This window comes from Pseudocercospora fijiensis (genome assembly GCF_000340215.1).
Source record: "Pseudocercospora fijiensis CIRAD86 unplaced genomic scaffold MYCFIscaffold_1, whole genome shotgun sequence".
NCBI lineage: Eukaryota > Fungi > Ascomycota > Dothideomycetes > Mycosphaerellales > Mycosphaerellaceae > Pseudocercospora > Pseudocercospora fijiensis.
Window position 1 is genome coordinate 3,862,618 of NW_006921532.1, and position 23,298 is coordinate 3,885,915.

At 48.8% G+C, this 23,298-nt stretch overlaps 8 protein-coding genes across 8 annotated transcripts; 2 read left to right on the forward strand and 6 right to left on the reverse strand.

Moving 5' to 3' along the window:
* Positions 1–125: 125 nt before the first annotated feature.
* MYCFIDRAFT_48236 (glycoside hydrolase family 16 protein) lies at positions 126–1,967 on the reverse strand. Its single transcript, XM_007921833.1, has 4 exons — positions 1,413–1,967; positions 1,323–1,361; positions 736–1,206; positions 126–676 (listed from the first exon to the last, which is right to left on the reverse strand). The coding sequence occupies exons 1-4, from the start codon at positions 1,827–1,829 to the stop codon at positions 386–388; spliced, it is 1,218 nt and encodes a 405-aa protein (XP_007920024.1). The 5' UTR covers positions 1,830–1,967; the 3' UTR covers positions 126–385.
* Positions 1,968–5,906: 3,939 nt separating this feature from the next.
* On the reverse strand, positions 5,907–11,026 carry MYCFIDRAFT_25313 (glycosyltransferase family 8 protein; the record flags this gene model as incomplete). The annotated part of the gene is made up of 4 exons (XM_007921498.1): positions 5,907–6,002; positions 6,071–6,303; positions 6,363–6,818; positions 10,708–11,026. 4 exons carry the CDS (start codon positions 11,024–11,026, stop codon positions 5,907–5,909), a joined length of 1,104 nt encoding a protein of 367 aa, XP_007919689.1.
* A 228-nt stretch (positions 11,027–11,254) lies between these two features.
* Positions 11,255–13,014, reverse strand: MYCFIDRAFT_209679 (uncharacterized protein). Its single transcript, XM_007923048.1, has 5 exons — positions 12,942–13,014; positions 12,494–12,888; positions 12,188–12,434; positions 12,047–12,118; positions 11,255–11,955 (listed from the first exon to the last, which is right to left on the reverse strand). Exons 1-5 carry the CDS (start codon positions 12,958–12,960, stop codon positions 11,837–11,839), a joined length of 852 nt encoding a protein of 283 aa, XP_007921239.1. The 5' UTR covers positions 12,961–13,014; the 3' UTR covers positions 11,255–11,836.
* A 136-nt stretch (positions 13,015–13,150) lies between these two features.
* On the reverse strand, positions 13,151–15,608 carry MYCFIDRAFT_48240 (uncharacterized protein). Its single transcript, XM_007921834.1, has 7 exons — positions 15,502–15,608; positions 14,827–15,447; positions 14,721–14,769; positions 14,483–14,663; positions 14,380–14,430; positions 13,727–14,310; positions 13,151–13,676 (listed from the first exon to the last, which is right to left on the reverse strand). The coding sequence occupies exons 1-7, from the start codon at positions 15,569–15,571 to the stop codon at positions 13,235–13,237; spliced, it is 1,998 nt and encodes a 665-aa protein (XP_007920025.1). The 5' UTR covers positions 15,572–15,608; the 3' UTR covers positions 13,151–13,234.
* Positions 15,609–16,793: 1,185 nt separating this feature from the next.
* On the reverse strand, positions 16,794–17,550 carry MYCFIDRAFT_127278 (uncharacterized protein; the record flags this gene model as incomplete). Its single annotated transcript, XM_007923049.1, has 2 exons — positions 16,794–17,212; positions 17,271–17,550. 2 exons carry the CDS (start codon positions 17,548–17,550, stop codon positions 16,794–16,796), a joined length of 699 nt encoding a protein of 232 aa, XP_007921240.1.
* Positions 17,551–17,920: 370 nt separating this feature from the next.
* Positions 17,921–19,772, forward strand: MYCFIDRAFT_169736 (uncharacterized protein; the record flags this gene model as incomplete). The annotated part of the gene is made up of 2 exons (XM_007923050.1): positions 17,921–19,695; positions 19,736–19,772. The coding sequence occupies 2 exons, from the start codon at positions 17,921–17,923 to the stop codon at positions 19,770–19,772; spliced, it is 1,812 nt and encodes a 603-aa protein (XP_007921241.1).
* Positions 19,773–19,824: 52 nt separating this feature from the next.
* On the reverse strand, positions 19,825–20,304 carry MYCFIDRAFT_126117 (uncharacterized protein; the record flags this gene model as incomplete). The annotated part of the gene is made up of 1 exon (XM_007923051.1): positions 19,825–20,304. A coding segment is annotated over one exon (480 nt), but the record flags the coding sequence as incomplete, so codon positions are not given.
* A 1,536-nt stretch (positions 20,305–21,840) lies between these two features.
* On the forward strand, positions 21,841–23,205 carry MYCFIDRAFT_192293 (uncharacterized protein; the record flags this gene model as incomplete). Its single annotated transcript, XM_007923052.1, has 3 exons — positions 21,841–21,855; positions 21,985–22,139; positions 22,209–23,205. The coding sequence occupies 3 exons, from the start codon at positions 21,841–21,843 to the stop codon at positions 23,203–23,205; spliced, it is 1,167 nt and encodes a 388-aa protein (XP_007921243.1).
* Positions 23,206–23,298: the final 93 nt, after the last annotated feature.

A 23,298-nucleotide genomic window follows, 5' to 3' on the forward strand; every position in this document is an offset into this window, starting at 1 on the left:
TCGTGTTGAACACATGCTTAAGGAGCTATCTCTCACGGTGGAAGGCCTTCCTTCTATAGGCAGGCTGGTTTGCTACACGTTTGCTAGAGTCTCTGTTCTAACAAATAGACCGACTAAGGTGTTGCCTCTTTAGTGTGACTTTACTGATTGATTGAACTTGCTACTGAAGCATACCTTGATCTATCTGACCGTGCCGTGCGTTCAAGTGCTGTGCTGTCCAACCTTTCATGCATACGAAAGTACCCAATCGCCAATACCATGCAGCCGAAAGCAAATTGTGGGTATCCCTTTTAAAACACATGCAAAAGACTTTCTTTCCCTGAAGTGATTTGATGAAGTGAAGCTACGCCCGGATATTGGAGACCAAGCGATCCCAAAACGCCGCTTACAACATCCAGAAGCCAAGTAAGACGCTCAGCAGAGACACGATGGTCAAGACGCTGTGTATGGCTGCGCCTCCAGTCGAAGACTCGGGCGACGAAGTCGGAGCAGGAACAAATCCCGAACCAGTGCCGGCGGTACCGTTAATACCAGCGGAAGGGTTGGGAACCTGCGTTGGCGCGGTAGCACCTGTGCCAGTCGGGAGTCCAGAGTTCAGCGCGGAGATCGATGCACTGTTAGTGCTGTATGCGGATCCCGTCACTGTAGAGAGGACAGACTTGTCGGTTTGGGCGATCTAGAGTAGAATCGTTAGCATCAGTCTTCAGCGAGGAAAAGCGATTCGCAGTCACTTACGTTCTCGACTGAATGAGAAGATGTTGGAGCAACGGTGGCGGTAGTCTTTGCAGTGTCCGAAGCTGTTGCCGATCCGGTAGCAGAAGCAGATGCAGCGCTGCAGCTTTCGCCCGTGCTGATGATTTCGATACTCTCATAGGATCCAGACTTGTCGCCATATTTGTATGAACAGGCAGGGTTGTAGTTCGTGATTTCGACCTTCTTCACGTACATGTTGAATGGTCCCTGAGAGAAGTCCGTCTTCCCGCCGGCCCACTCGACTGTACCATTGTTTGCGGAATCACCACCGGCCCAGTTGCCAAGCTTGAGCTGCATTGGGGTCTGCGGATAATTCTTTCCATAGACGGCGAGTGGGTCACTGTATTTCAGTGTCCGGACGACACTGCCATCGATGAGGAAGTCGAGCTTGTCCTTGGTCCAGTCGACCGAGTAGGTGTGCCATGTGTTCTGGACGTCGCTGACTTTGTGGTACTATTGTGAAGCGTTAGCATGTGTGTGCATAGACAAGAGTGGTCGCTCCTATCACTATGCTCTCCGCCAAGCATCTCTGCGTGGGGATGGAAGGGTTCAGCGTCGATTGAACTTACGATGACACGGTCATAGCTAGTCGTGTTTCCCTTGCCATACTGGTGGCTTGTCAGCATCGATCGCATTCGTTTCACTCCCAAGGAACTCACAAAGTTGGATTGCACATGGCCGCTGTCTCCACCGATGAACTCCCAGTCGATCTCGTCCAAATCATCACTCTCAAGGACGATAGAGCTGACGATGCCAGTGCCGGCGGCTGCCTTCATGGTGACATCGACTCTGCCAAAGAAGATGTAGAAGTCGGTCTGGATGGTTGGCGCTTGTCCGGACTTCTCGATAGTGAAGACTGCACCCTTGTCGCCATATTCGACTGTTGTGTAGGCAGCGCCACTCCAACTGGCGTTGGCGCTGGAGCCCTGGGTGAAGTCGGCAGTGTATGAAGTTGATGGAAGTCCGGTGTCGGCTGGACAAGTCGTGTTGGTGGGATCGCAGTCAGTAAAGGTCTGAGCGAGAGCAATGGGCAATGAAGCTGCAACAACCGCTGCCGCCGCGTTCGAGAAGCGCATTTTGGTGACGTGCGGGTTTGATTGCTTGTTATGGTGTTGATGTGCTTGCGCGATCGAAGGCGGTCAAAGTTGAAGTCGAGGCGAGGCGAGGCGGGAGTAGTGAAGCGAGGGCTGTTTGCTAGCGAGTGATGCTGTTTGGGTCAATCAACGCACGTGGTCTCTGGAATGCAAAAGAGTGTCTGGGCGATCGCAAACAGTGAAGAGAGGCACAAGCAATTGATGAATGGGAATTGATCGAACGCGTACGCAAGCGCCATCTTTTTTGTATTGTCTTCACATGCGCTCAGCCACATGCTGTAGAACTAGCTGATACAGGGACTGCCTCACGAGACGGCGTTGCCGTGCGTACCTGCATGCGCTTTCTAGTGAATTCCCGATGTAGTTGGTGGAGAGGATTCGTAGTCTTTTCCGCCCATCATCACGTCGCAGTCGAGATTGGTCGTGGTGAAACTCGACGAAACGTGGCGAGAGGGTTGTCTCCACGGCCATGAGCATGTCGCAAGCCGAGTGGATCGAGATGGAAATGGTGCAACACCTGCCCAGTCCTTCAGCTCCATCACCGAGACCGTGCTGGTCGTCAAGAGCGAGACGTCTTCAGCGAGCGAGGCTGGTCCTCTCTGTCCGCCAAGGAACCGAGCCGGATCCTACGTCAGTTCTATTTGTGAAGCGGCTAAAACTTCGATGCCACCTCGTGATGCCATGTCACGAGAGATAAGGGTGTCTGTATTCTGGCAACGCTTGGCAGCGCACGTACCTCCGGAAGTACGCGGGTCCCACAAAATGACGCAAAACCTACGTTATAGCAACATATTGCTAGGAACCGAGTAAGATGCTAGCAACGCTAGCAACGCTAGAAATACCTCGCCGTCGCGCGATAGATAAAGCTAAAGTGTTAGTAAGCTATTAATAGTATAGTAAAATAGAGGTATTATTATCGCGCTCTTGCCTTAATTAGCTGTCTATCTACCTTACTATCGGTATCGCTACTATCGCACTCGCTCTACCTACTCTTCTAGAATCTCCTTATTTATTACCTATTATAGTAGTATCTTATATCGCTCTATAGCGCCTATCTATAGATTATAGTATAGCTTAAACTACCTATTCTACTATTGTATATCTACGTTTAGCGGCGGTCGGATTAGTATGTTTTATAGAAGGTTCTTAGTCTAACTAAGGTCGCTATCGGCGGCAGCGGCGGTAGTAGTTAAATAGCGTAAACGGCTCGGCGTAGTAGGTACGAAGGGTATAGAAGGTAGTATTTCCGCTAGGTAGCGAGTTAGTAAGTAGTCGCTCTCGCTATTGCCGCTATACTATACGTTATTACTACTAGCGGTAGATTAGAAGTCGTTTAATATACGTATAGTATATTAAGTCGGAAAGAAGAATTGTAATAAGAACGATAGCGGCGGCGCCTATTAACTAAGCCGCGTTTTACTAATATAAGTCGCGTCTTCTAGATTAGCTATTATACTAAGGACCTAGTTATCGATATCGTCGTCGTCGTCGTCGTCGTTATTAATAAAGATATCGCGAGTCTAGTTAATTTAATATTAGAAGTCGTTATCTAACTTTACCTTCTCGAGCTACTAGTCTATTAATAGTTAGTAGATCGCCTCGCTAACAACCTTCGAATAGTACTTATAGAGATACTAAATATAGTCGTTATAGTCCTTTTTTAAGAGGTTGTCTATTAACTAAGCGGCCCTCGCTAGGTAGTAGAAGTCTTCCTTAAAGTTGTCGATAATGTAATAAAGAAGAATATAGTAATTGCGCTCTAACACGCTGTTGCTAGTAGCTCCTTCTAGTTCTGCCGTAGCTAGGTCGTCGACTAGTATACAATTACTATTAAACTACTCCTTATAGACCGTCGAGGCGTTATTTAAGCCTTATCTACTATCTATTGCCTTCTAGCGGTCTATATACTCGTCTACCTGCTTCCGAGACAACTAGTTATCCTTAAACTCGCTATTAAACAGTATATAGCAGTAAGGCTAGTACTAACTAAGGAAGAATAGGTAGGGGCACTTAGAAGGTGTCTCTTCGTTAAGGGCAGGTTTAAAACGAGACTAGGTAATAGCACCTCGCTTGTACTATAAACGTGCAATCTTATACTGCTTGCTAATCTTTGTCTATAGATAGTATAGTAATTCTTAAAGCCTCGAGTATCTAAGGAAGCGGAAAAGTAGCAATTGTAGTATAGAAGCTTTAGCAACGTCGGCTTTGTTATACTAGTAGTCGTTAATATCTAGAGAGTATATAAGGGCACCTACGAGTAACTAGTTATAGATTGTCGTCTCGTTGCCTCGCTTAAAATAGGCATAATAGCCTTTAATATAGCTAGTAGTACGCGTCTATAAGGAAAGTTAGCTCTAACCGTAGTACGCGATTAGGAAGAAACAGCTATATTTACCTATAAAACGCGTAGATTGCCCCGTCGAGCGTATACGTACTAGAGCTCGGCGTACTCGATAGTCTACTCTCGTTTAAAGTAGGCGGCTAATAGATCCTACTAACTACCTAGCAGCGAGGCTTCTATAAGCTATATATATTAAAGAGCCTTGTTATAGTCTTCTATAAGATACAGCGTACTAAATAGAGCCTATTATATCTTCTTATACCTACGCTTAATACTAAACTTCTTTCTAATAGTCTCGACAACGTATCGCTAGTATAGATAGACTATAACTTTATTATTAAAAGCGAGCTAGAAGGCAGCTTGTTCGCTTATAGAGTTATTAACAATCGTCTATCTAAGGTGCTAGCTACTAGGCTTCTTATAATCGGCCTACGAAGACAAGTGCTAGAAGCTAGTCGCAAGAACAATAGTATACTAGCTCTCGAGAAGTATATAAGCGATAGGATATTAGAAGTTGTTCTCGTCTCGTACGAATAAGTTAACGAGAAAGAAGCTAGCATTATTAGTATCGTAGGTAGCGTCTTACGATAAGAACTCGCTATACCTCTTAAGCAGCTTAATGCCCTTCTTAGTAGCATATACAATGCCCTATTTAAGGCCTTTAGACGTCTATACCTAGAAGACCTAGTAATAATAACTACGCTTAATTGTACGCTCTCTCGCTTCTTTAATTTGCTATAGAATAGCGCTTTTACTAGGGACAATATAGCGCTTATCTCGATTGTAGTACGGTAAGCTTCTTGCTAGGTTATACAACGTCTAATACTAAATAGCGTAGCTACTAATATTACTATAGTTATCCTTTAAAAAGTCTCTCGTACGACTAACCCGTAGTAATCTATCTAGCTTCTTTTAACCTATCTCTTTTAGGTATACGTTAGTCCGCCGAGCGTCGCTATACTACAAGATATAGGTATGTTTTTATCGATAATCGGTACGCTAGATAAGAACCTTCGTAGGCTTACTATCGATAGTATCGTAGTACCGTAATATAATAAGATTAAGCCTATAAGGCTCGAAGGGCGTATATTCTAGCTTTAGGCGACTAGAAATAGTATCCTCGACCTTCTTCTTCTTTGCTTCCGCCGCTTCTATCCGCTTAGCCTTAATATACTTGTAATAGGACCTAGAAACGATACTGCTATTACGGTCTGCTTTAGGGACTATTATACGAGTATAGCTATATATATTAGATATTAGTTTAATAGCAACAATCTATTTAGTATAGGATAGCGGTATATCCTTATCGATAAGGAAGAGCCTATCGCGAAGGACGCTAAGATTGCTAAGCGTATCGCTATTGCTATTAGGTATAGCGACAACTAGTAGATCCTCTATTATAGCGATAACAGAGGTAACGAGGTAGTAGTAATTTCGAAATTCCCAAAATTATAACGCGAATGTATACGAATTTCATAGTCTTAGCGGGGCACACAAAACGTCATTCAATTGTAGATCTCTACGGAATGCGCCACCCGAGAATTAGCGCGTTGCCAGAATACAGACACCTAGAGATATTATGAACAAAACTACGCAAATGTCCTCGCCAATCCCTATACATGCTGGTATCATGGAAGCTGATCTCGGCCGATCCTTCAGCTCCTTGCAATCGCCACGAAGCAACCCTTCCAGCGTAGAAGCCATATTCACCGTCACTTTTAGTCCCTCTTCGTCATGGTTAGATCCCGTCCCTCGTAGAAGCCTTCCATACGCCACCGCCAACTTTCAAGATACGGTCTCAAATCCGCATACATCTGCAAACAGAAGTCCTAGGATCAGCATGTGTTCATAGCCAACGTCTGGCTGGTAGTGTGTATCTTACTGGCTCCCACCACTTTTCATGCAAAGTGGCCACTCCGCCTTCCAAGTCTTGCACAGTCGGATAGTGCATGTTCCATTTTGTGTCCAGCTGTATCCACGGCATGTTGCCATTGCGCCTGTGTGCGTAGTTGAGCAGATTTTGTTCCGGCAGCTCAGGCTCGAATCGGCCGGGCGTATCCGTGAGCGAAATGTAGTATGCCAGGAGCTCCATACTTGGCTCGAACACAAAGAAGCCTGATGAAAGGATGTGAGATGACAGCTGATCGAGGTGCTTGCGGTCGGAGCAATCTTACCTGCGTTGAGGTAGTTGAAATTGGGGTAGTCGTGTGCATCCTGGGATGGAGGATAGTGATGTACCGTCATCATCTCGGGCACCCCTGCGAAGACATATTGGCGAGGCTGCTGCGCTTCATCTTCGCGTATAGCACTCCCTTTGGTGCCCGTTTGCATGGTGCTCACCGCAGGATCCTCAAAGACGTCGTCGATGTTCCTTGTGAGGACGGTATCGCCATCAAGAAAACAAATTCGCTCAAACTGCGTGAGCTCCCACAGTCGGAGCTTCGTGAGCACAGCCTGCCAGGTAGAGACCTCCGTCTTAATCCACTTTGGATCAACGGGGTCGGCTTCCCAAATGATGGCGCCATCCCGACGCAATCGCTCTCTTTTCGCCTCAGAAACGCCTTCATTTACTAGGACAATAAATGGAATCTCGTTGCGCGTCCTCGTCTCAGGTGCATGTATTATGCTATTCAATAAGTCGCGCCATGCGCTCGGAGGGATGGAAATTAGCGCGTATCTGTATCTTTGCCGAGTATCCACCGCACTACACAAATTAGGTGTAGAATGCGATCCGGTGCGAAAGCCTTTCTTACCTCCATCTATTTACAACCTCCTAGTGAGCCTTAAGGTTAAGAGCTAGCTATTTTAGTACCCTCTCGTCTATTCTATTGCTACGCTAGTATACCGAGAGCCTCGAAGCGACTATATAAGCTTACTACGAAGAAGAAGGAAGCCCTTGAAGCCGCTGCCGCCAAGAGACAACGACGTAAAGAGCTACTACTATTAAGTAATAGTCCGGAAGAGCTAGATACTAACGACGAGTTGCTAAATTCAACGACTTCTTAGCGCTAAGACACCGTAGATAAAGAAGACTATGCTTCTAGCGACAATGAAGAAGTCGAGGTCTTTAAATATACTATGTAGTAGAACCTATATGCGGACAAGCAGAAGGAAGCCTTGCTAAGCGAGTGTTATCTAAGCGAGTTAAGCTACGAGTCGCCTTATAAAGCCGTAGACTACTAGTTTAACGACTAGCGCGATAAAGGCAACAACCGGCTTATGTTCAGTCTTAAGAGTGCTATTATAATAGCCTCTGCGGACAAGGTGAAGGCTAAACACTTCTACCGTAGCTCTAGCATAACGGACCTCAATTTTAAGCGCGTATACATTATGCTAGCTGTCTAGAATAGTTAAGGCAAGACAGGCTTGCGCCTCGAGTTCAAACTAACCGTTATAGCTAAGCTAACTAGTGTTCCTAACGAGCCTGCAACTCAATAACTACGGCGGACTTAACAGGCTTCTTAGAGACCGCGGAATATAGCGACTTAGCAACAGTTAGCTGCCCTGCTAGCTAAAGGTCGCTCGGAAGATAAAGCGGCTCCTAACGACAATAGCGACGACCTTACTAGCTTACTAACGGACCTGCGATACGCCCTTGCTTAGCGGTGGCCCTGTAAGAACAGATACTGCCCGAACAAGGGTAGATTGTGCTAGTTTAGCGGTCTAGACAGAGCAGAAGACTACTGCAAGATCTATCCGGAAATAGCCGCTAGATAGGTTAAGGGGACTCGAGAGGCCAATCCAGCTAGAAGGCTAACAATCGACGACCCTAGAGCGGCACTAGTATTAAAGATGTAGAAGCAACGAGACAAGCAGTTGTCTAATCCATTTAGACAACAAGCTAGTGGTAGACGTACTGTCGCACTAATAACGCTAACCCTAGTAGTAATCCACAACTATTATAGCTAGTCCAATAGCAAGGGTCGTAGAGGCGCCATTTCTAGGTCCAATCTACCGGCTTCTAGTCTACCGGCTTCTAGTCCACCGCCGCAATTAAGTCCAGTTAGCGGCTCAATCGCTTCCTATTAATCTTATACTACCGACATAGAATTGATAGGCTTCTTCAGCTAGTTGCGTAAAGAGTTAACTAGCAGCTAGACTAAGCGACACGCCGATATAGCTAAGATTAAGCGTGTCTACGAGGAAGGCGACTTCTCACTTAAACAGCTTAGAAGGGTCAAATTGAGCGATTGGGTCCGCTATAGACTCAAGGAAGGCTAACACGCTCGATTTATCGCCGTAGTAGGGCGATATATTAGCAAGGAAGTCCGTAAGCAGCGACTTACTTGTATTAATAAGTCGGACGATGGTCTGTTCGTTAATTAGCCGCAGAAGCGCTGCAGAAGCGCTGTTTTAGTATAGAAGCGAGAAGCGAGGATTTCCGGTTGTAGGTCGGCGGCTTAATAGCTGATATTCAGCTTAACTAATGTCGCTTCTTAGTCTACTAATACCACGTATTTTTATACAGTATAAATTAGAGGAGCATTAGATAGATATAGTCTCGCCTCTTTGTACTTGTAGTAATGAAAAGCAATGCGTTGTAGTATTGCGCTAGTATCGTGTTAGTATAGTTAAAATCAGCTTCTTAAGTCCGGACCCGCTAAGCTCCTACGCCGAGCGGAAGCCGAAATTTCGGCAGTCTCGGCATAGAGGAAGCGCTCGTAGTCGCGAATTTCTAATACATTAGCGAGCCTATATCTTTACTAGAGGTGCATATTTTTTAAAACGGACAACGGGAGGTTTCTTAGCGGTATCGATAGTATTATATCCTACCGAAGCAATAATAAAGACGTGTTATAGTGGTGTTGTAGTAGTACCCTGTCGGTAGGTATAGATTCCGGCTTTCGAAGCTGTACTCTCCGGATCGATACGCGATTGCGATACGAATATATTAATATACTAACTGCGCCGCCTTCGATGAACCTAAGGTGATACTAGCGACAGAAACGGCACAGAACCTACTAAATTCCAAGCTCTTTCATCGCAATAGCTACCGGTAGCGCATTAGAGGTATACCGATTGGGTGTGTTTGTAGGTTTTGCTAATTCCTCGTAGATTGCCGATAGTCAAGAAGACGAAGAGGACCTTATCCGAGATGCTACTACTGTATTACCGACAACTGTATCACTATCGTCAGCTATTCAGTTAAGAAGCTTATTACTATAGCTAGTATTGCCAGATCTATAGTATATAGAAGCTATAATAAAGGAGCAAGCTACTGATACTGCGCGTGCTATTATAGAAGGAATGAGACAGGAGATAGACGAGTTAAGAAGCCGTATTGCTAAGCTAGAGACAATCGTTGGAATAAGTGAGACTATAAGGGAGTGACTGTTAATATTAGCGATAACCTGCTCGCTAGAACTACGATCCTGCTATTGTTTGAGTGTCTAGTTAGTTAATAGTATACCGTATAAATTTGCCGAAGTCTACGAAGCAATTAGCCTCGTTAATATGCTTCTTAACCTATGCCTTAAGTACGTTAAAGGACAACTTAATAGGGTTGAAGTCTAGCGAATACGGAGGCAGGTATCGAAGGTAGACTCTAGCCGCCGCGACTATATCCTTTATACGCTAAGTGCGGTAGATTAATGCGTTGTCTATAACAAGGAACATACTAGGCTCTATTTAAGGCAGTACTGTATACTATAACTACGCCTTAAAGATCTCCGCGGTTATAGAGCCTTAATAAATAATCGTACCGTCGAGATAGCTATTAACCGAGATAGTAGGCAAGACACTCTATCGCTTTGACCTTACCGCCGACCCTTCCTCGAAGACAGGGCGGTTAATAGGACCGTATCTATATTTCCGCTATCCGGTGCGCTTATTAGACGCGCTCTCGTCTATATATACTACCTTCTGCGCCGGCATATCTATTTGCCTCATTTTAAAGTTGTCTCGAAGGTCCTAGTTCTGTTCCGCCGTAAACCGTATCGCCTTCTTCCTCGTCTACCTACGCCTCTTCAAAACTCGCGACACCGTCGGTTAGCTAATAATAACGTCGTATTCGTCGTACAGATACTATACTACCTTATCTTAATAGGTATACGGTCGGTCGTTAAGGAATTCGAAGATGCGCTATACAAACAGGGTAGGTTAGTTAAATTGCGACCGTACGCGCTTAGCGATACCTATATCCTTAAAGATTAGCAATAGCGACCGTAGACGACCTAACCTCGCGAGGTCTTTAATATAGAACATACCAAACAGGCGATAATTGTTATAGATCTTGTCGATACTGCGCCTAGCGATGTTTAGTAGCTCGGAGATAGCAATATTAGACAACTCGCCCTCGTCGAAGAGGCGCTTAATCTTATTAAGCTAATAGTCTAGCAAACGCGCCATTAACAACACATTCGAGGGGTATATACTATAGAAATAGCGACGACGAGGTGTAGGTGTAGTATCATTTTAGCAGAGAGGTGGGAAACCGCTAAGAAGCTAATTCTATACTAATTATAGTGCAGCTATACCGCAACAAGTTCCATGGTCCTCCGAGCGCATGGCGCGACATATTGAATAGCGTTTGATAGGCAAGTATCCGTGTCGCTACGAAATATTTGTCCTCGCTGATGTTCTCATCGTCCCGCTCACCGGCACTGCTTGCCAGAAAAGTCGCGTAGGCATGTTTGGATGCTGGTTTGGCGATTTGCGATGCATCGAGATTCGCTGTCGGCCGGATTGCTATGTGCTCCGTCACGTCGTGGATAAAGGCGTCCCTTGGAGCGCGATAATCTTTTGGCAGAGGTATGACGGCCACCAAAGCCACCAATGTGATCACGGTCAAGGCCAGGTAGGCGCAATTCCATCGTCGTCGACTGCTTCTGTGGCTCATTGAGGATGGACTACGCAAATGTCCCATCATCTCATAGAAGATCAATATAGCGCGAAAGGAAACAAGAGAGTCGAGGGCGCTGAACGGTGAAGATGCATGCAGGCTCAGCCAGAGGCAGACGGCAAATCCGACTGCCACATACCTCAGCAGGTACGATCTCACAAGTACTAGACTGTTCCATGAAAGACGCCGCTGATATCGCCATGGCTGCTGCGCGAACGGAGGATGGCTCACGAACTGCCAAAAAGCTGCTCCCAGGTACGAAGACACCGGAATGGTGGCACGGAAAACGCCAGCCAGCCAGCAGGAATGCACCTTGCGTCAGACCCATGTAAATGGTTGGCTAGCAAAGACACGACGTTGCAAAGTCGTGGGCAAGTCCACTGCTGTGCAATGGTGAGCATATCGCTTCATGTCGAACGCGATAAGCCGCAAGCGTCAGGGAGGCTGTGCTGAGTGCTGCAGACCAGAGTTTGTCAGGGCTGAAGACGTCTTGTCGCCCAGCGCTGGCTGACCAATGCGATTTTACAAGGGCAGAGAAGAGAGCACCTCTAACCCTAACCCTAAGAATCTTTCCAAATTTACGACTGCTCCTCATCCTCGAGAGAATTCGGGCGCTGAGTGACGAGCTTGCATAGAATAAATTTTCCCGAGCTTTCAGGCCTCAGACTGGAGAATAAGAGCAGCCAAATTCTGGCATAGAATAAATGAGGGCCAGATCTGAGTTGGCCTAGCACTACAGACAGACAGATCAGATGGCAGACGAAGTTGCAAGAACCCCTAGCTCTGTATTGATAGAAATACCTCTAACTACTTGCGACCAACGGCAACCAGTGCAGTACCTGTCATCCTTCCAGGCTCACTTGGCGAAGCCTCTTTGATCATGTCCCCAAAGATCTGCTTAAGCTGTTTCTTTTCGTTTTCGGACCCTGAAAAATTCAGACCGAGTCAGCGTCGGTTTCTTTTCTAGTCGAAGAGAAGGAGGGCATGTCGTCCACGGGCGAGAAGAAATTTCCTTACAATCTTTGGTGGTTTGCTTTATGTGTGGCATCTTTTCAGAGAGCAACTCGACCAGTGCATCGTGCGAGTCGACTGAAGTTCACGGGGTCAGCAAGAGTCGTGAGGTTACAAACGCCCTTCTTCTGTCGGATGTCAACTCACAGGTCATGTCGACGTGAACTTCAACAGAGTCAATATCTCGAAACTTCGCCTTTTTGAGTTCTTCGGCAATGGCTTCTGCAGACTTCCATTCCCTAGGGATTTCGATCGTCTTGGCATCAGCACGCACTGCTGTCACGCCATTGTTAGAGATCGTCATCCATTGAGAGTCCTTCCATGAAGAAAGGCCAAGAACGCCGTTGGGCTTCAGAACACGGTACGACTCGGTGAGGCACTTCATGGGGTCGGCCTGATTTCGTTCGGTCAGTCGCAAACTAGAAGACCAAATTGTTTGTGGGGCATGCAAACCGTCATGAAGTAGACCCAGCCTGCGGTGACGTGTGATCGCGATTCGTCAGGGATGCTGTTCAAGTCCATTGCATCTTGCACCGACACCTCAAGCCGTGACCAAGCACTTTTCGGATCTGCCTTCGTTTCCTCCTCCTTTGTCTGCTTGAGTTGATCGATCATATGGCTCGAGAAGTCACTGGCTGTGAGAGTGGCTGAGCTGGGAACTGGATATTCCTTGATGATTCGAGAGATGATCGCGCCTGGACCGCAGCCATTATCGTGAATACTTGTTGCTTCGGAAAATGGCTGCAGTGCGTTCACTTTCTCGAGGATCACCGCTATGGGCCTGTGGCTGACACCGACGGTGAGTTGTTTGTAGATCTTTGCCATCGCCTCCCAATCATCTCCCTTGGCTGTCGTATTATCATTAGTCTATGGCTCAGAAGAGCTGCAGCGCCAGACTCACTGTCTCCGATGTTGCCCATATCGGATGCTCGTTGTGCAATGCTTTAGTTTCGTTTGTGGTTGCGGACTTTATACACAAGATTTGTCGAAAATGAGCAGCAGTATGCGAACATTGGGCCACGGTTTTATAATAGCTCTTCGCTTGGATTTCAGTATGCGTGCCGGAAGGATTCGCAGAGTTTCCGGAGACTTTTCATGTGCTGAGGGATTCTGAATGCCCCACTTTCGTCGGAGGGCTTTGATGGACCTTCGAATATTATTCAGAAGATTGGTGTATACTGGCTGCATTCATGATCATGCCTCCTTCTTAGCATTCCCGTTAGTGTCCTTGGCAGCGGTTCCATCGCTCTCGTCGCCTTCGCCACCACCTTTGCTCTCCTCGTCGCGGCGTTTGTCGTGTTCAATATCTGGGGCCGGTGCGAACTTGGACTTTGCGCGGATCTGTTTGCCTTTGAAGTAGAAAACAAAAGGCATCGGTATGAAGAGAGCCGATAAGCAGCCAAGTAATGTCATGCCCCAGTTCACGCCAATGCCCTCGTACATATAGTAGGCAAAGAGTGGAAAGACCGCACCACAGATCGAACGCATAATGGTGTTGGCCGCTATTGCAGACGCTGCAAACATCAGATACGCATCGATGATGTAGTTCAGGCACTGTAAGAAGACAGTGAATATGCCGAAACCCAGTGCTAGACCAGCAAGCGTTGGGACTATCCACGGTATGCTTGCAGTATATCTATCAGAAGTCATTAGCTTGGGGGATATAAAGCAGGTCGAGCGACTTACCCAGTCCAGCCGAACCAGAATAAGCCAATCGTGAAGGACACAGTGCCTAGCATCATGATTGGCACTCGCCATTCAGGTACCGGAATGTTATTGTTGGCCTTGAGTTTCTTATTATAGCCACGGACATCGATACAGACAAGCGCTATACCGAAGCAGACCCCAACAATCATTCCGAAGTAAGGTAGCCCATTAACGCCGGGTCCGAAGCCATGGATCTGCCCAAAAACGATGCCGAATGCTGTCAATGATAGATAAAGCAGTCCGTACAAAAAGCTCATGTAGATCGTGATAAGGAGGACGATTGGCTCCGTAAATAGGATTCGAAGAGGCCTCATCAAGTTCTTCGATGCGAGCTCTTTCAAATCGACTTCGACTTCTTCTTGCTTCGCGTGGATGCCCCAATTCCGTGTCAAACGTCGAAGTTCGGATGCTTTGCTGACCAGGATGACAGGGCCGTAAGTCTCATCTTGGAAGAAAAGAGCCAGCGTCCCAGCGGCAAAGCCCATGAAAGCGGGAATGTACGCGACCCATCTCCAGCCTAGATATGAGCTGGCGATGAATCCGCCAATGAATGGGGCCATGAGCTTCATCATACGTTAGCCGGAAGTCCACACAGCTTGAGAAGGCCTAGGCCTAGGCCTAGGGCTTCTTACCGGGCCGTTGATGATAGTTCCGGAGAAAGCGCAAACAGCCAGACCCCGATACTATGCGACAAATGAGTATGGCCGTGGTATGTGGTCGACTTTGAATCCTCACCTGATTGCTATACATGTCTGCGAATACAGCGGCAGTGATTGCCAGTGGAGCACTACCGAAGAATCCACCAAAGAAACGGCAGATGATGAGCGTTTGGTAGTCTTTCGCCACCGCAACGCCAATGTTGAAAATGCCAAAGGCGATCGCTGCAAAGACAACTGGAAGCCTTCTTCCGTATAGCCTGAAGATCAAGGTCAATCATCCATGATATCTCAATCGAGGAGGCAGAGTCACTTACTCCGACATTGGAGCGAACACCATGGGGCCAACAGCATAACCAAGGACGACTGGAGGCGCAAGGTCAGCTTACAGCTCAAGCAGTTACGTCAGCTCTCGAAACCCACATAGAGATGTTGCAAGCGTGACGACCTCACGGCCTTTGTGGAATTCTCGCTCGACATACATGGCTGCCGGGGAGAAGATGGAAGATGCGAACGTGGCCGCCAACGAATCGAAAATAAGAATCGATGTGATGATCATCTTCTTCTTGGTTGGCCAGTTCATCGCGTGTCGAGGGTCGTCGTGGCCATCGAACTCGACGACATACTCTTCTCTGTCAGGCAAAGGCGGCGGATACGGCTTCTTTCCTCCAAAGCTCGGCAGATCAATTCCCGCATCAGCTGGCGCTCTCCTCGAACCGACTGTTTGCAAATGTTGTAGACGATGCTCCGAAATGCGTTGGATGGCTGTGGGATGTCGATCAAGGTAATGCATGAATTCATCTTCGATTCTGGTTGACGTCCTGGTTGCCACGGACGGTGTATGGGAGGTGGAATAGCGGGTATTGCGATGTGGGATGGATGAGGTGCTCGCGGAGCTGACAGAGCCCTCTCGGTCTGCCTCTTCTACTGCTTCACGTCTCGACTGCTGCGTATTAGTCCTCCCCGATTGCTGCCGAGATGCTCTCCGAGATGCTTCGCGTGCGTGAGCGTCAGCATACGCGGCATCTAATTGACGGTTCGGATCTACACGACGCGTCAATATTCGATCTGGTATGCGTAAGGTGAAGCAGAACTTGCCATAGTCGCGAAATCGCTCTGGGTCTGCGTCACGTTCCGCGTAGACGATGTCCGCATCTTCTATGTTCATGTTTGCTGTCGCAGTTCTCCGGCAGTAGAGAGCTTCGTCGGTGGAGTGAAGTTGCACAGATGTGAGGGTGCGAGCTCTGCCCGGCAAGCCGCCTCTCAATGGCTTATAAAGGAAACGGCAGCTTACTCTGCATGCAGTACCGCTTCACTTCACGGCGCTCCTTTCAGCGCTATCGGAGCTCAAATTGAGTTTTGCACCAAAAACAACGCCTACGTCACGAACGAATTCGCTTCGAACCGTGTTGGCTTCTGTCTGTCGCCGTGAACACGGACTTTGTTGGCTGGGCGGGGCTGGGCGGTCGTTGATACTGTATCATGTCCGCAAGAATGACATTGTTTTCTCGCGGACGAGTGGGCATGGCTTGGCATGTTGGTATTCGAAAGTGGCATTCTAGCTTGCATCTGCGGAACCTCGTGGTGCGGCGCTTCTTAGCTGCATACGCGAGTCCGTCCTAGCTTCGATTAGCAACAGCTTCGTCAGCATCCGTGATGAGACTCTCATAGTCTACTCTATATCAATTCTCAGCCGACCAAGAACGGTAGATCTTGGGAGATGAGAGAGCTTTCGCGCAATGCCGAGGCTGTTCTGAAACTATATGCGCATGAGCATTCCTCGCTTCTGCAAAGACTCGCGTGCCGTGCACATGGCACAAGCTGTTTTGTGCGCACTGATCTCCTCAGCTGATAAAGATAGCGGCATCTCTCTTTGTGTCACGAGCATGAACGTAGGCAAAGACAGAGTGTCGCCGGAAACGGACGAAAGAGAAAAGGATGCCCATATCTCACCCTACCTGCTACATTCCGCTCCACTTCGAAGATTGCACCGTCTGCAAACGGACGATATGGAGATCCTACCACTGGATTTCATCAGTGTCGCAACAGAATCCAATTATTCGCAGCAGGCGGAGGTTGATGGGCGGCCACTGTCGACAGAGGTTGAGGGGTCCTGTAAAGCCACAGACCAGCCAGCAGTGAGCGAGGCAAGGTCTGAGAAGATGTTCATCGACGACATAACCGACGCGGCTGAAGATATTTGGAGTCGACTGTCGTCCGTGATGAAAAGCAAAGTCCGAGAAGCATGTCAAGAGGTGCTTCGTCGAACGGATGACCATTTCTCTCGCCGCCAGCACCATCTCAGTTTCGATTACGACGACGACGCTCGTTTCCTCGACTAGATGGTCGATTCGGATACATATCATTCCTCGACCGATTCATAATTGCGCTCACTTCGAAACATTCGATATCGCAGTCTCCATCAAGACTTTGTCATACTGTTGATGAAGCCACTGTATCCAGGGGCTCATCGGACCTTGCTGGGGCACTTTGCTCTCTTGATCTGGCTGTGCAAGGCCATTGTAAAATATACTCTTCAAACCAAACTCGGCAACACCTTCGTCCTTCTTGACCTCTGCCGTCATTTCAAACAGACCATCGGAGGCTCGCACATCCTGTAACCTTGGGGAGTCGCCGCACCGCACGATTATGCTCGAGGGAGTTTTGGAGATGACTTCAAAGTGGTCTGTAATCTTGGTACCGACTTCGTAGGTGCTGGACTTGAGGTCCTTGGTATCCCAAAGATGGTCTGAAGTGATTGGGTCTGCTCGGTACTTCTTCTCGAGGAAGCGGCGTTGGTAGGCGTAGCCTTCGGTACATAGCATGATTAGCATAGTAACCAGTACGAAATCATGAGGTCCTCTTACCGAGGCCAGACCAAACACCAGCACAGAATGCTTCCACCAGCTTCCCTTCCTTCTCTAACAGCTCAGGCTTTATCTGTGTCAATGGCACTTTGCGCACCGCCAAATCCTGCGTTACAGGGGCGTTGTTCGGATTGTATCGTGCGTAGAAGGTCGAGTTGAAAAGATAATCGGTCGGCGGCACATCGACAATGTTGGTCTTGCGCGTCCAGAAAACGTAACCAGCAGTTGCGCCCAGCGTGGTCCAGCCAGTTGCGGCGAAAGCGGCCTTGAAGATGCCCATTGCTTTTGCGCCTGCAGCAATGGGCTCGAGCATGCGCGGTTGTGGTCGTGCGATTGGAGAGGCGCGAGGTAATGTTGGGAATGTTGGAGCTGCAGATGGAGCTGTATGCAGCTTGCCTGGAGTGCTCGTCGGCTTCGGTACCTTCGGCTTCAATCGACTAGGATTTCTGGTCTTGGTTCACGTGAGATGACTGAGCAGTGGGCATATGAGTCGCATTTTTGTCGCAGAGAGGCAGAAGGTTCACAGCCTTGCTCGTACATCGCAGGATCTCTTGGAGGACGTTAGGTTGATTAGGAACATGCTTACTATACCGCACCACTAAATGCTATAAGCATCTCAACAGCAGACGCGACCGCGAACGCCGACCTTCATGGCGGACGAAGATGCCAATGACCATCCTGAGACCTCCGCTTCTACACCGAATTCGTTATCCGCGCCGCAAAGTGCAAACAAGGCAGCCAAAGATCGCAATTGTCCATTCTGCGGCCAGGCTTTTACATCATCCAGTCTTGGGCGGCATCTCGATCTATACATAAAGCCGAAGAATCCTAAGCCCCCAGATGGCATTCACGATGTAGAAGAGATCAAGAAACTGCGCGGTGGCATCACCCGACGGCAGCCACGGACAGGTGCAAAAGCTGGCAACGTAAGCGGCAATGGAGGGCCTTCCAGGCAAGAGAGCCACGGCCACGGCCACGGCACATCAAACAGCGCTCCTAGCAGACCGTCAGGCACAGTCCTCCAGGACGACAGCCCTGTCAATTCCCCTGTGAACGTGAAAGATACCAATGATGCGCATAAGTTCATCAACAGAGCAAACTGGCAGGCGACCGGTGTAATTAACAACCTACCGCCGCGTGCTTCGTCGCGTAGTTCCGGGGAACTTCATCCCGGACAGGCACAGCGAGTGCATCAAATGCGCCGCGATAACACAGGAAGCAGGATTGAAAGGCCGCAATACGAGGGCGAAAGCATGTGGAAGCTCCAAGAGTCTGCGGAGCTGGGTCGAGCTGCAGAAATGGCGCTGAGGGAGATCCTTGGGAGCGTCGAGGCGGCTAGCAAGAAGCTGGAACCCAAGCTTCTGTTTGACGAGTTCGACTTCTATTCTCTCTCTTTCCCAGGACTGTGCTTGGCCATCTTGCCAGCACCGACAACATTGTTTAGTCCAACCCCATTTCCGTCCGCCGAGTCATGGACACTTACACCGCCCGGTAAGCGACAGTGGGAGACAATGGTTCGCTTCTTGAATGAGCGCTCTGTTCTGCGCCGCAAAACAGAAAATATACCAGACTCTGTTCTGTTCAGGCACCACACGCACCTTTGCGGAGCTTGGGAGCATTGGGAAGCTATGTCCGAAAGTGATCGAGCATCAGCCTGGCAATTAGAAATCCTCCGGTCGTATACCCGAGCGCAGGAACGGAACAGGAGTTACAAAACCGAGGCAGAGCAGGCTCAGCAACGTATTCGACACCTCGAAGCTGAATACGACCGACTTTCTCGTTGTCAGCTACCCCGGGAATTCCTCACGCATCCGCCAAACACAGTGCCAATACCATCTCCTGTGATGCGCGAGCTCAGGACCTCAAAATTGCAGTCTGGAGCAGATGAGGTCAATTATGATGCCAGTGCTCTAATTGCCAAATGGCGCTCTCAAATCAAGAATACGATGCGTCCGGCTCGTGTCACACAAAATGTTGCCCCCCAACAACCCAAGCCCACACAGCGAGAGCCATATCAAAACAGTCTCGGGGACGACATGGTTATGCATGGCAGCATTTGGAACGTCCGCGGCCCTCTGACATGTCATGAAGCGTCAGATCCCGACTCAATGCACGAGGGTCAGCAAGTCTTGTATGAAACACCACCGCAGCCTGGCATGGTTGCAGGTGCCGAAGAAGATGAGTATGTGCCGTCTATCTCGGACGCTGATGCCACTGGCGAAGCGGAAGACGATGGATACGGACGAGCTCTGACGAAAAGTCGCAGGCTGGATGGACAGAGTCCTTTGTGGCCTGCGAGCAGCACATTAAATGCCAACGGCAAACGGCCTTTGGCCTCTCAGAGCACCATTACCGGTCGAAGCGTGCCCAGGATCCTCAAAGAGCAGTTCAGTGAATCTAGTGGAAGCATGACGAGGAATGGACTGTCTTAAAAATGGCCTATAGTAATGCTCTGTCCTGCACAGCGAAAATTTGCAACGACCACTAGCGGCGCAGGTATAGCGATGGGCGGTTCGCAGCTCGCACAATGCTAGCGTCTTGCGAGATGTTACCATTAGAGCTCATTGTGCACATCATCAGTCGAAACTCCAGCCGCAAATCCTACGTCAGAAGCGTCGGCTGCCCAGATGCTCACAATATCCAGTCTCCATTTCTGTGCTTCGCGCTTCATCTTGCCAATTGCGCGGCAGGTAATGCTGCTGTTTTCCGAAGCGCTGAGGAATGGTCTGCTATCCAGGTCCCATAGGTACGACTGATCCCAAAGCTCGAACGTTGCGTCGCAGAAGGGAGGCCTATCATGGTACAAGTCCTTCAAAACGAAGTACTGCTTCCTGCCATCCCGTCTCGAGCTGGTGACGCGGGCATAAAGTTCGATGACAACACTCTTGCCGCTCCGCACTGCTTGGCTACCGACGTTCAGTGCCTCGCCAAGCCTGAAACATGTGCGTAAAAGCACTGCACTTGAGGCACCGAAGATGGGCGAACGATCTAGAATCGCTGGCTGAAACGGCTTTCGAACGATGGGCTGCATAGCATTTTCAGAACCCTTCAACTTGGCTAAAGAAAGTCAACATCACGATAGCACACACAGATGTGTAAATCATGTCATTACCTAGCAACTCATGATCTGCCGCGGAAAGAAGCGCGCCTCCATAGTCATCATCCTCCTCAACTTCGCGGATGTTCTGCTTGTAAGTTCGTGTTGGTGGCGTTTGAGGCCTTGGCTCTTCGACTTTGTCTAGGTCTGCAAGAGCGCCTTCATCTATGTCGCTAAACTCATCATCGTCAATGCTGATAGAAATGGGTGGTGCACGACTAGGTTGCCGCTCTAGAGTAGGATGTCTGTCGTCGAGATGATCCGACTTCGCATGATCCTCTGCGACTGGTGCTTTTGCTTGTCGGAAGAGGATAGTGTTCCTCTCACTTGCGATTGCTTTGGCTTTTCTCGTGGGCCGTGCGGAATGAGTATCGATCTCTGTCACGAAAGGAGGACTTTCTGATATCTGCTCGGGCAGTTGAGGTTCGCGAGCAGAAGCATTCGCGGCATTGGACATTGATTTGAGCCACGGTTGAGAGAAGTGAACGTTGCTGGATGGCTGACAAGAAGCTGAAGGGCTCTGATACTCTATGTACCCTTGTGCACCATTCGCTTTGATGGACTCGATACTTGTGCGTGTAGATGTTGAATCCAACGCCTTCATTGAGGTCGTCTGCTCATAGATGACAACAGGCTTCACTGCCGGATCGGAAATGATGGAATTGCTCATACTTACTGGCATGTCCAAGTTGCTGGCGCTCCCGGACTGCTTATACGCCAAGTTCTTCGTGGCTGGTGGCCTCGGGCTGGTGAGTTCTCGTCGTTGGACAGATGTTTCGGTATTTTCTATGCCACTCAACTTGGTCACTGACATGCTGTTATCGACCGTGTTGGTGATCTTTCGTCTTTTGGAAGCTTTCGGCTTCTGACCGGCACCGCATCCTCGTTTCTTGTCTCCAGAAGTGGAAGTGTTTCGTGAGTGCGCATCTCCGCGACCAAGATACTCAGAGACAGCGCGTCGCACTGTCGACGCTGCGTGACTGGCATGACAAGCCTCCGCACGGTCAAGCGTGACCTTCGAGTTTCCCGTGCTTGGCTCAGTTGGCTTCACGAGTGGCGTGTTGATCGGAGTGAAGGTGGAAGGCATCTGCAATGCAGCGTCGCAGTCAGGAGACGGCATTGATGTCTGATGATGTGAAGCGTGAAGCGTCAGAAGAGAGGTTGGGTTGGCGGCATTATTATTGTGGAGTCGAAGCGAGCCGCCAAGCCCCGGCCGACCGAGGGACCCGCTCCTGAAGCACGCACATGTCACATGATGACTGCCTGCCTTGTGCTTGTTGCTCCCCCACGAGTCCACGAGCATCAATATTTTTAATCAATCTCACTTCGGTGCAGCAGAACAGAAACACTCATCACGCCAGTATCTTCTTGCGCAGTCAGCCGGAGAGAAGCGTCGAGATTGGAGCTGGGCCACGATCATTTTTAACGGCAGAAATATCAATCAATAGCCCTGAAGTTGTCGTGCGACAGATCATGTTCGGCGGCTCAGTAAGTCTCCTTGATGAATATTACCGTCGACGTTCACGGGACCTGTGATTTTTGCAGGTCGATTCTTACAGGCCTACACCAACCTACGGACCGTCGCAGAGTGATTGCTGATTGCGGCTTTGTTGACAGCGGAAACCCTACTCGGCCATCACGGTCCAGGTCGATCGTTTGACGAGTGAGCAATATGAAGAAGACGACATCAGTGGCATCATCGAATTGGTAGAAGTCATTCGCATTCAAGATTCAGGCCCGACAGAGGCTGCGAGAGCAATTCGCAAAAAGCTGTAAGTGCACGCATCTTGGGGATGTCACGAAGCTAATCAAGTATACAGTAAGTACGGCAGTCCTCATAGACAAGTCCGAGCGCTTGTAATTCTGGATGGCTTGATACAGAATGCAGGAGGTCGCTTTCAGAGAGCGTTCGCGGACGAGCCCTTGCTCGAACGCTTACGCTTAATCGCCCGTGACGAAGCAGTCGATCCGCACGTTCGACAGAAGTGTAGAGTGTTGTTCACACAGTGGGCCAACGCTTACAAGGGCACTTCTGGACTGGACCGGATTGCCAATCTCTACAAAGAATTTCCAAAAACTCAACGTCCGGCGGCTGCTCGCCAAAAGGTACTCAGGGAGACTGAACCACCTCTTGAATCTCCATTTGACGAGAGTCCGGCACGTTCACGATCAAACTCGAAGACCACACCCTCAAACCCTGTGACACTTACGCCAACATCCTCAAGCCTCTCTTCTAAGCTTTTCAAGGATAAAAAGCGGTCGTCATCAGGAAAACCGTTCAGTCTGTCGCGCGAAAAAGAGAACATGACCAATGCCATTGCCAAAGCATCGATTGCATCCACTAATCTGCTAAATGGTCTCCAGCTCATCAACAGAGAGAATGAGAGGATTTCTGCGAACATAGAGGTTGTGCGGAGATTCGAGACCTGTAAATCCTTGAGAAGACAGATTCTTTACTACATCCAGCATGTCGAATCTGATGAGTGGATTGGAAGCCTTGTCAATGCCAATGATGAACTTGTCAAGGCTCTGACAGCATACGAGATCATGGACAGAAGCATCAGCGACGACAGTGACAGCGATGCTTGGGAAGACAGCAAGCACGCAGTACCTTCAGGGTCGAGCAAAGTTCAAGATCAATTGGCAGGGCTATCGCTGGACGAAGCTCCTCCTGCAAAACCACCAAGACCATTTTCTATCCCAATGCCACCGAAGCGAGCACCGATACCCCAGCCGGGAAAGGAGGAAGAGGAAGACGATGATGACCCATTTGGCGATTCGAATGCAGTACAAACACCTTTCCATGAGCCTAGTGGATTAAGATGGAAGGAAGTATGAAATTGACATTTCGTCCCCTCACCTTGCCTGCTTTGTTGAGAAGATCGGACTACACGATGTTAAGAAGCAGTTCCAGACATACGGCTTATCTAA

Excerpts from the sequence above, each read along its gene's own strand:
- MYCFIDRAFT_48236 (XM_007921833.1), bottom strand. The coding sequence starts at position 1,829 with ATGCGCTTCTCGAACGCGGCGGCAGCGGTTGTTGCAGCTTCATTGCCC. Across the intron at positions 1,362-1,412 it reads GCCATGTGCAATCCAACTTT|TATGGCAAGGGAAACACGAC; the intron begins GTGAGTTCCTTG and ends ACAAGCCACCAG. Across the intron at positions 1,207-1,322 it reads CTAGCTATGACCGTGTCATC|TACCACAAAGTCAGCGACGT; the intron begins GTAAGTTCAATC and ends GCTTCACAATAG.
- MYCFIDRAFT_209679 (XM_007923048.1), bottom strand. Across the intron at positions 12,119-12,187 it reads AGTTCACGTCGACATGACCT|TCGACTCGCACGATGCACTG; the intron begins GTGAGTTGACAT and ends CGTGAACTTCAG. Across the intron at positions 11,956-12,046 it reads AAAGCAAACCACCAAAGATT|GGTCCGAAAACGAAAAGAAA; the intron begins GTAAGGAAATTT and ends TGAATTTTTCAG.
- MYCFIDRAFT_48240 (XM_007921834.1), bottom strand. The coding sequence starts at position 15,571 with ATGAACATAGAAGATGCGGACATCGTCTACGCGGAACGTGACGCAGAC. Across the intron at positions 15,448-15,501 it reads AGAGCGATTTCGCGACTATG|ATCCGAACCGTCAATTAGAT; the intron begins GCAAGTTCTGCT and ends CGCGTCGTGTAG. Across the intron at positions 14,431-14,482 it reads CAGACATGTATAGCAATCAG|TATCGGGGTCTGGCTGTTTG; the intron begins GTGAGGATTCAA and ends TTTGTCGCATAG.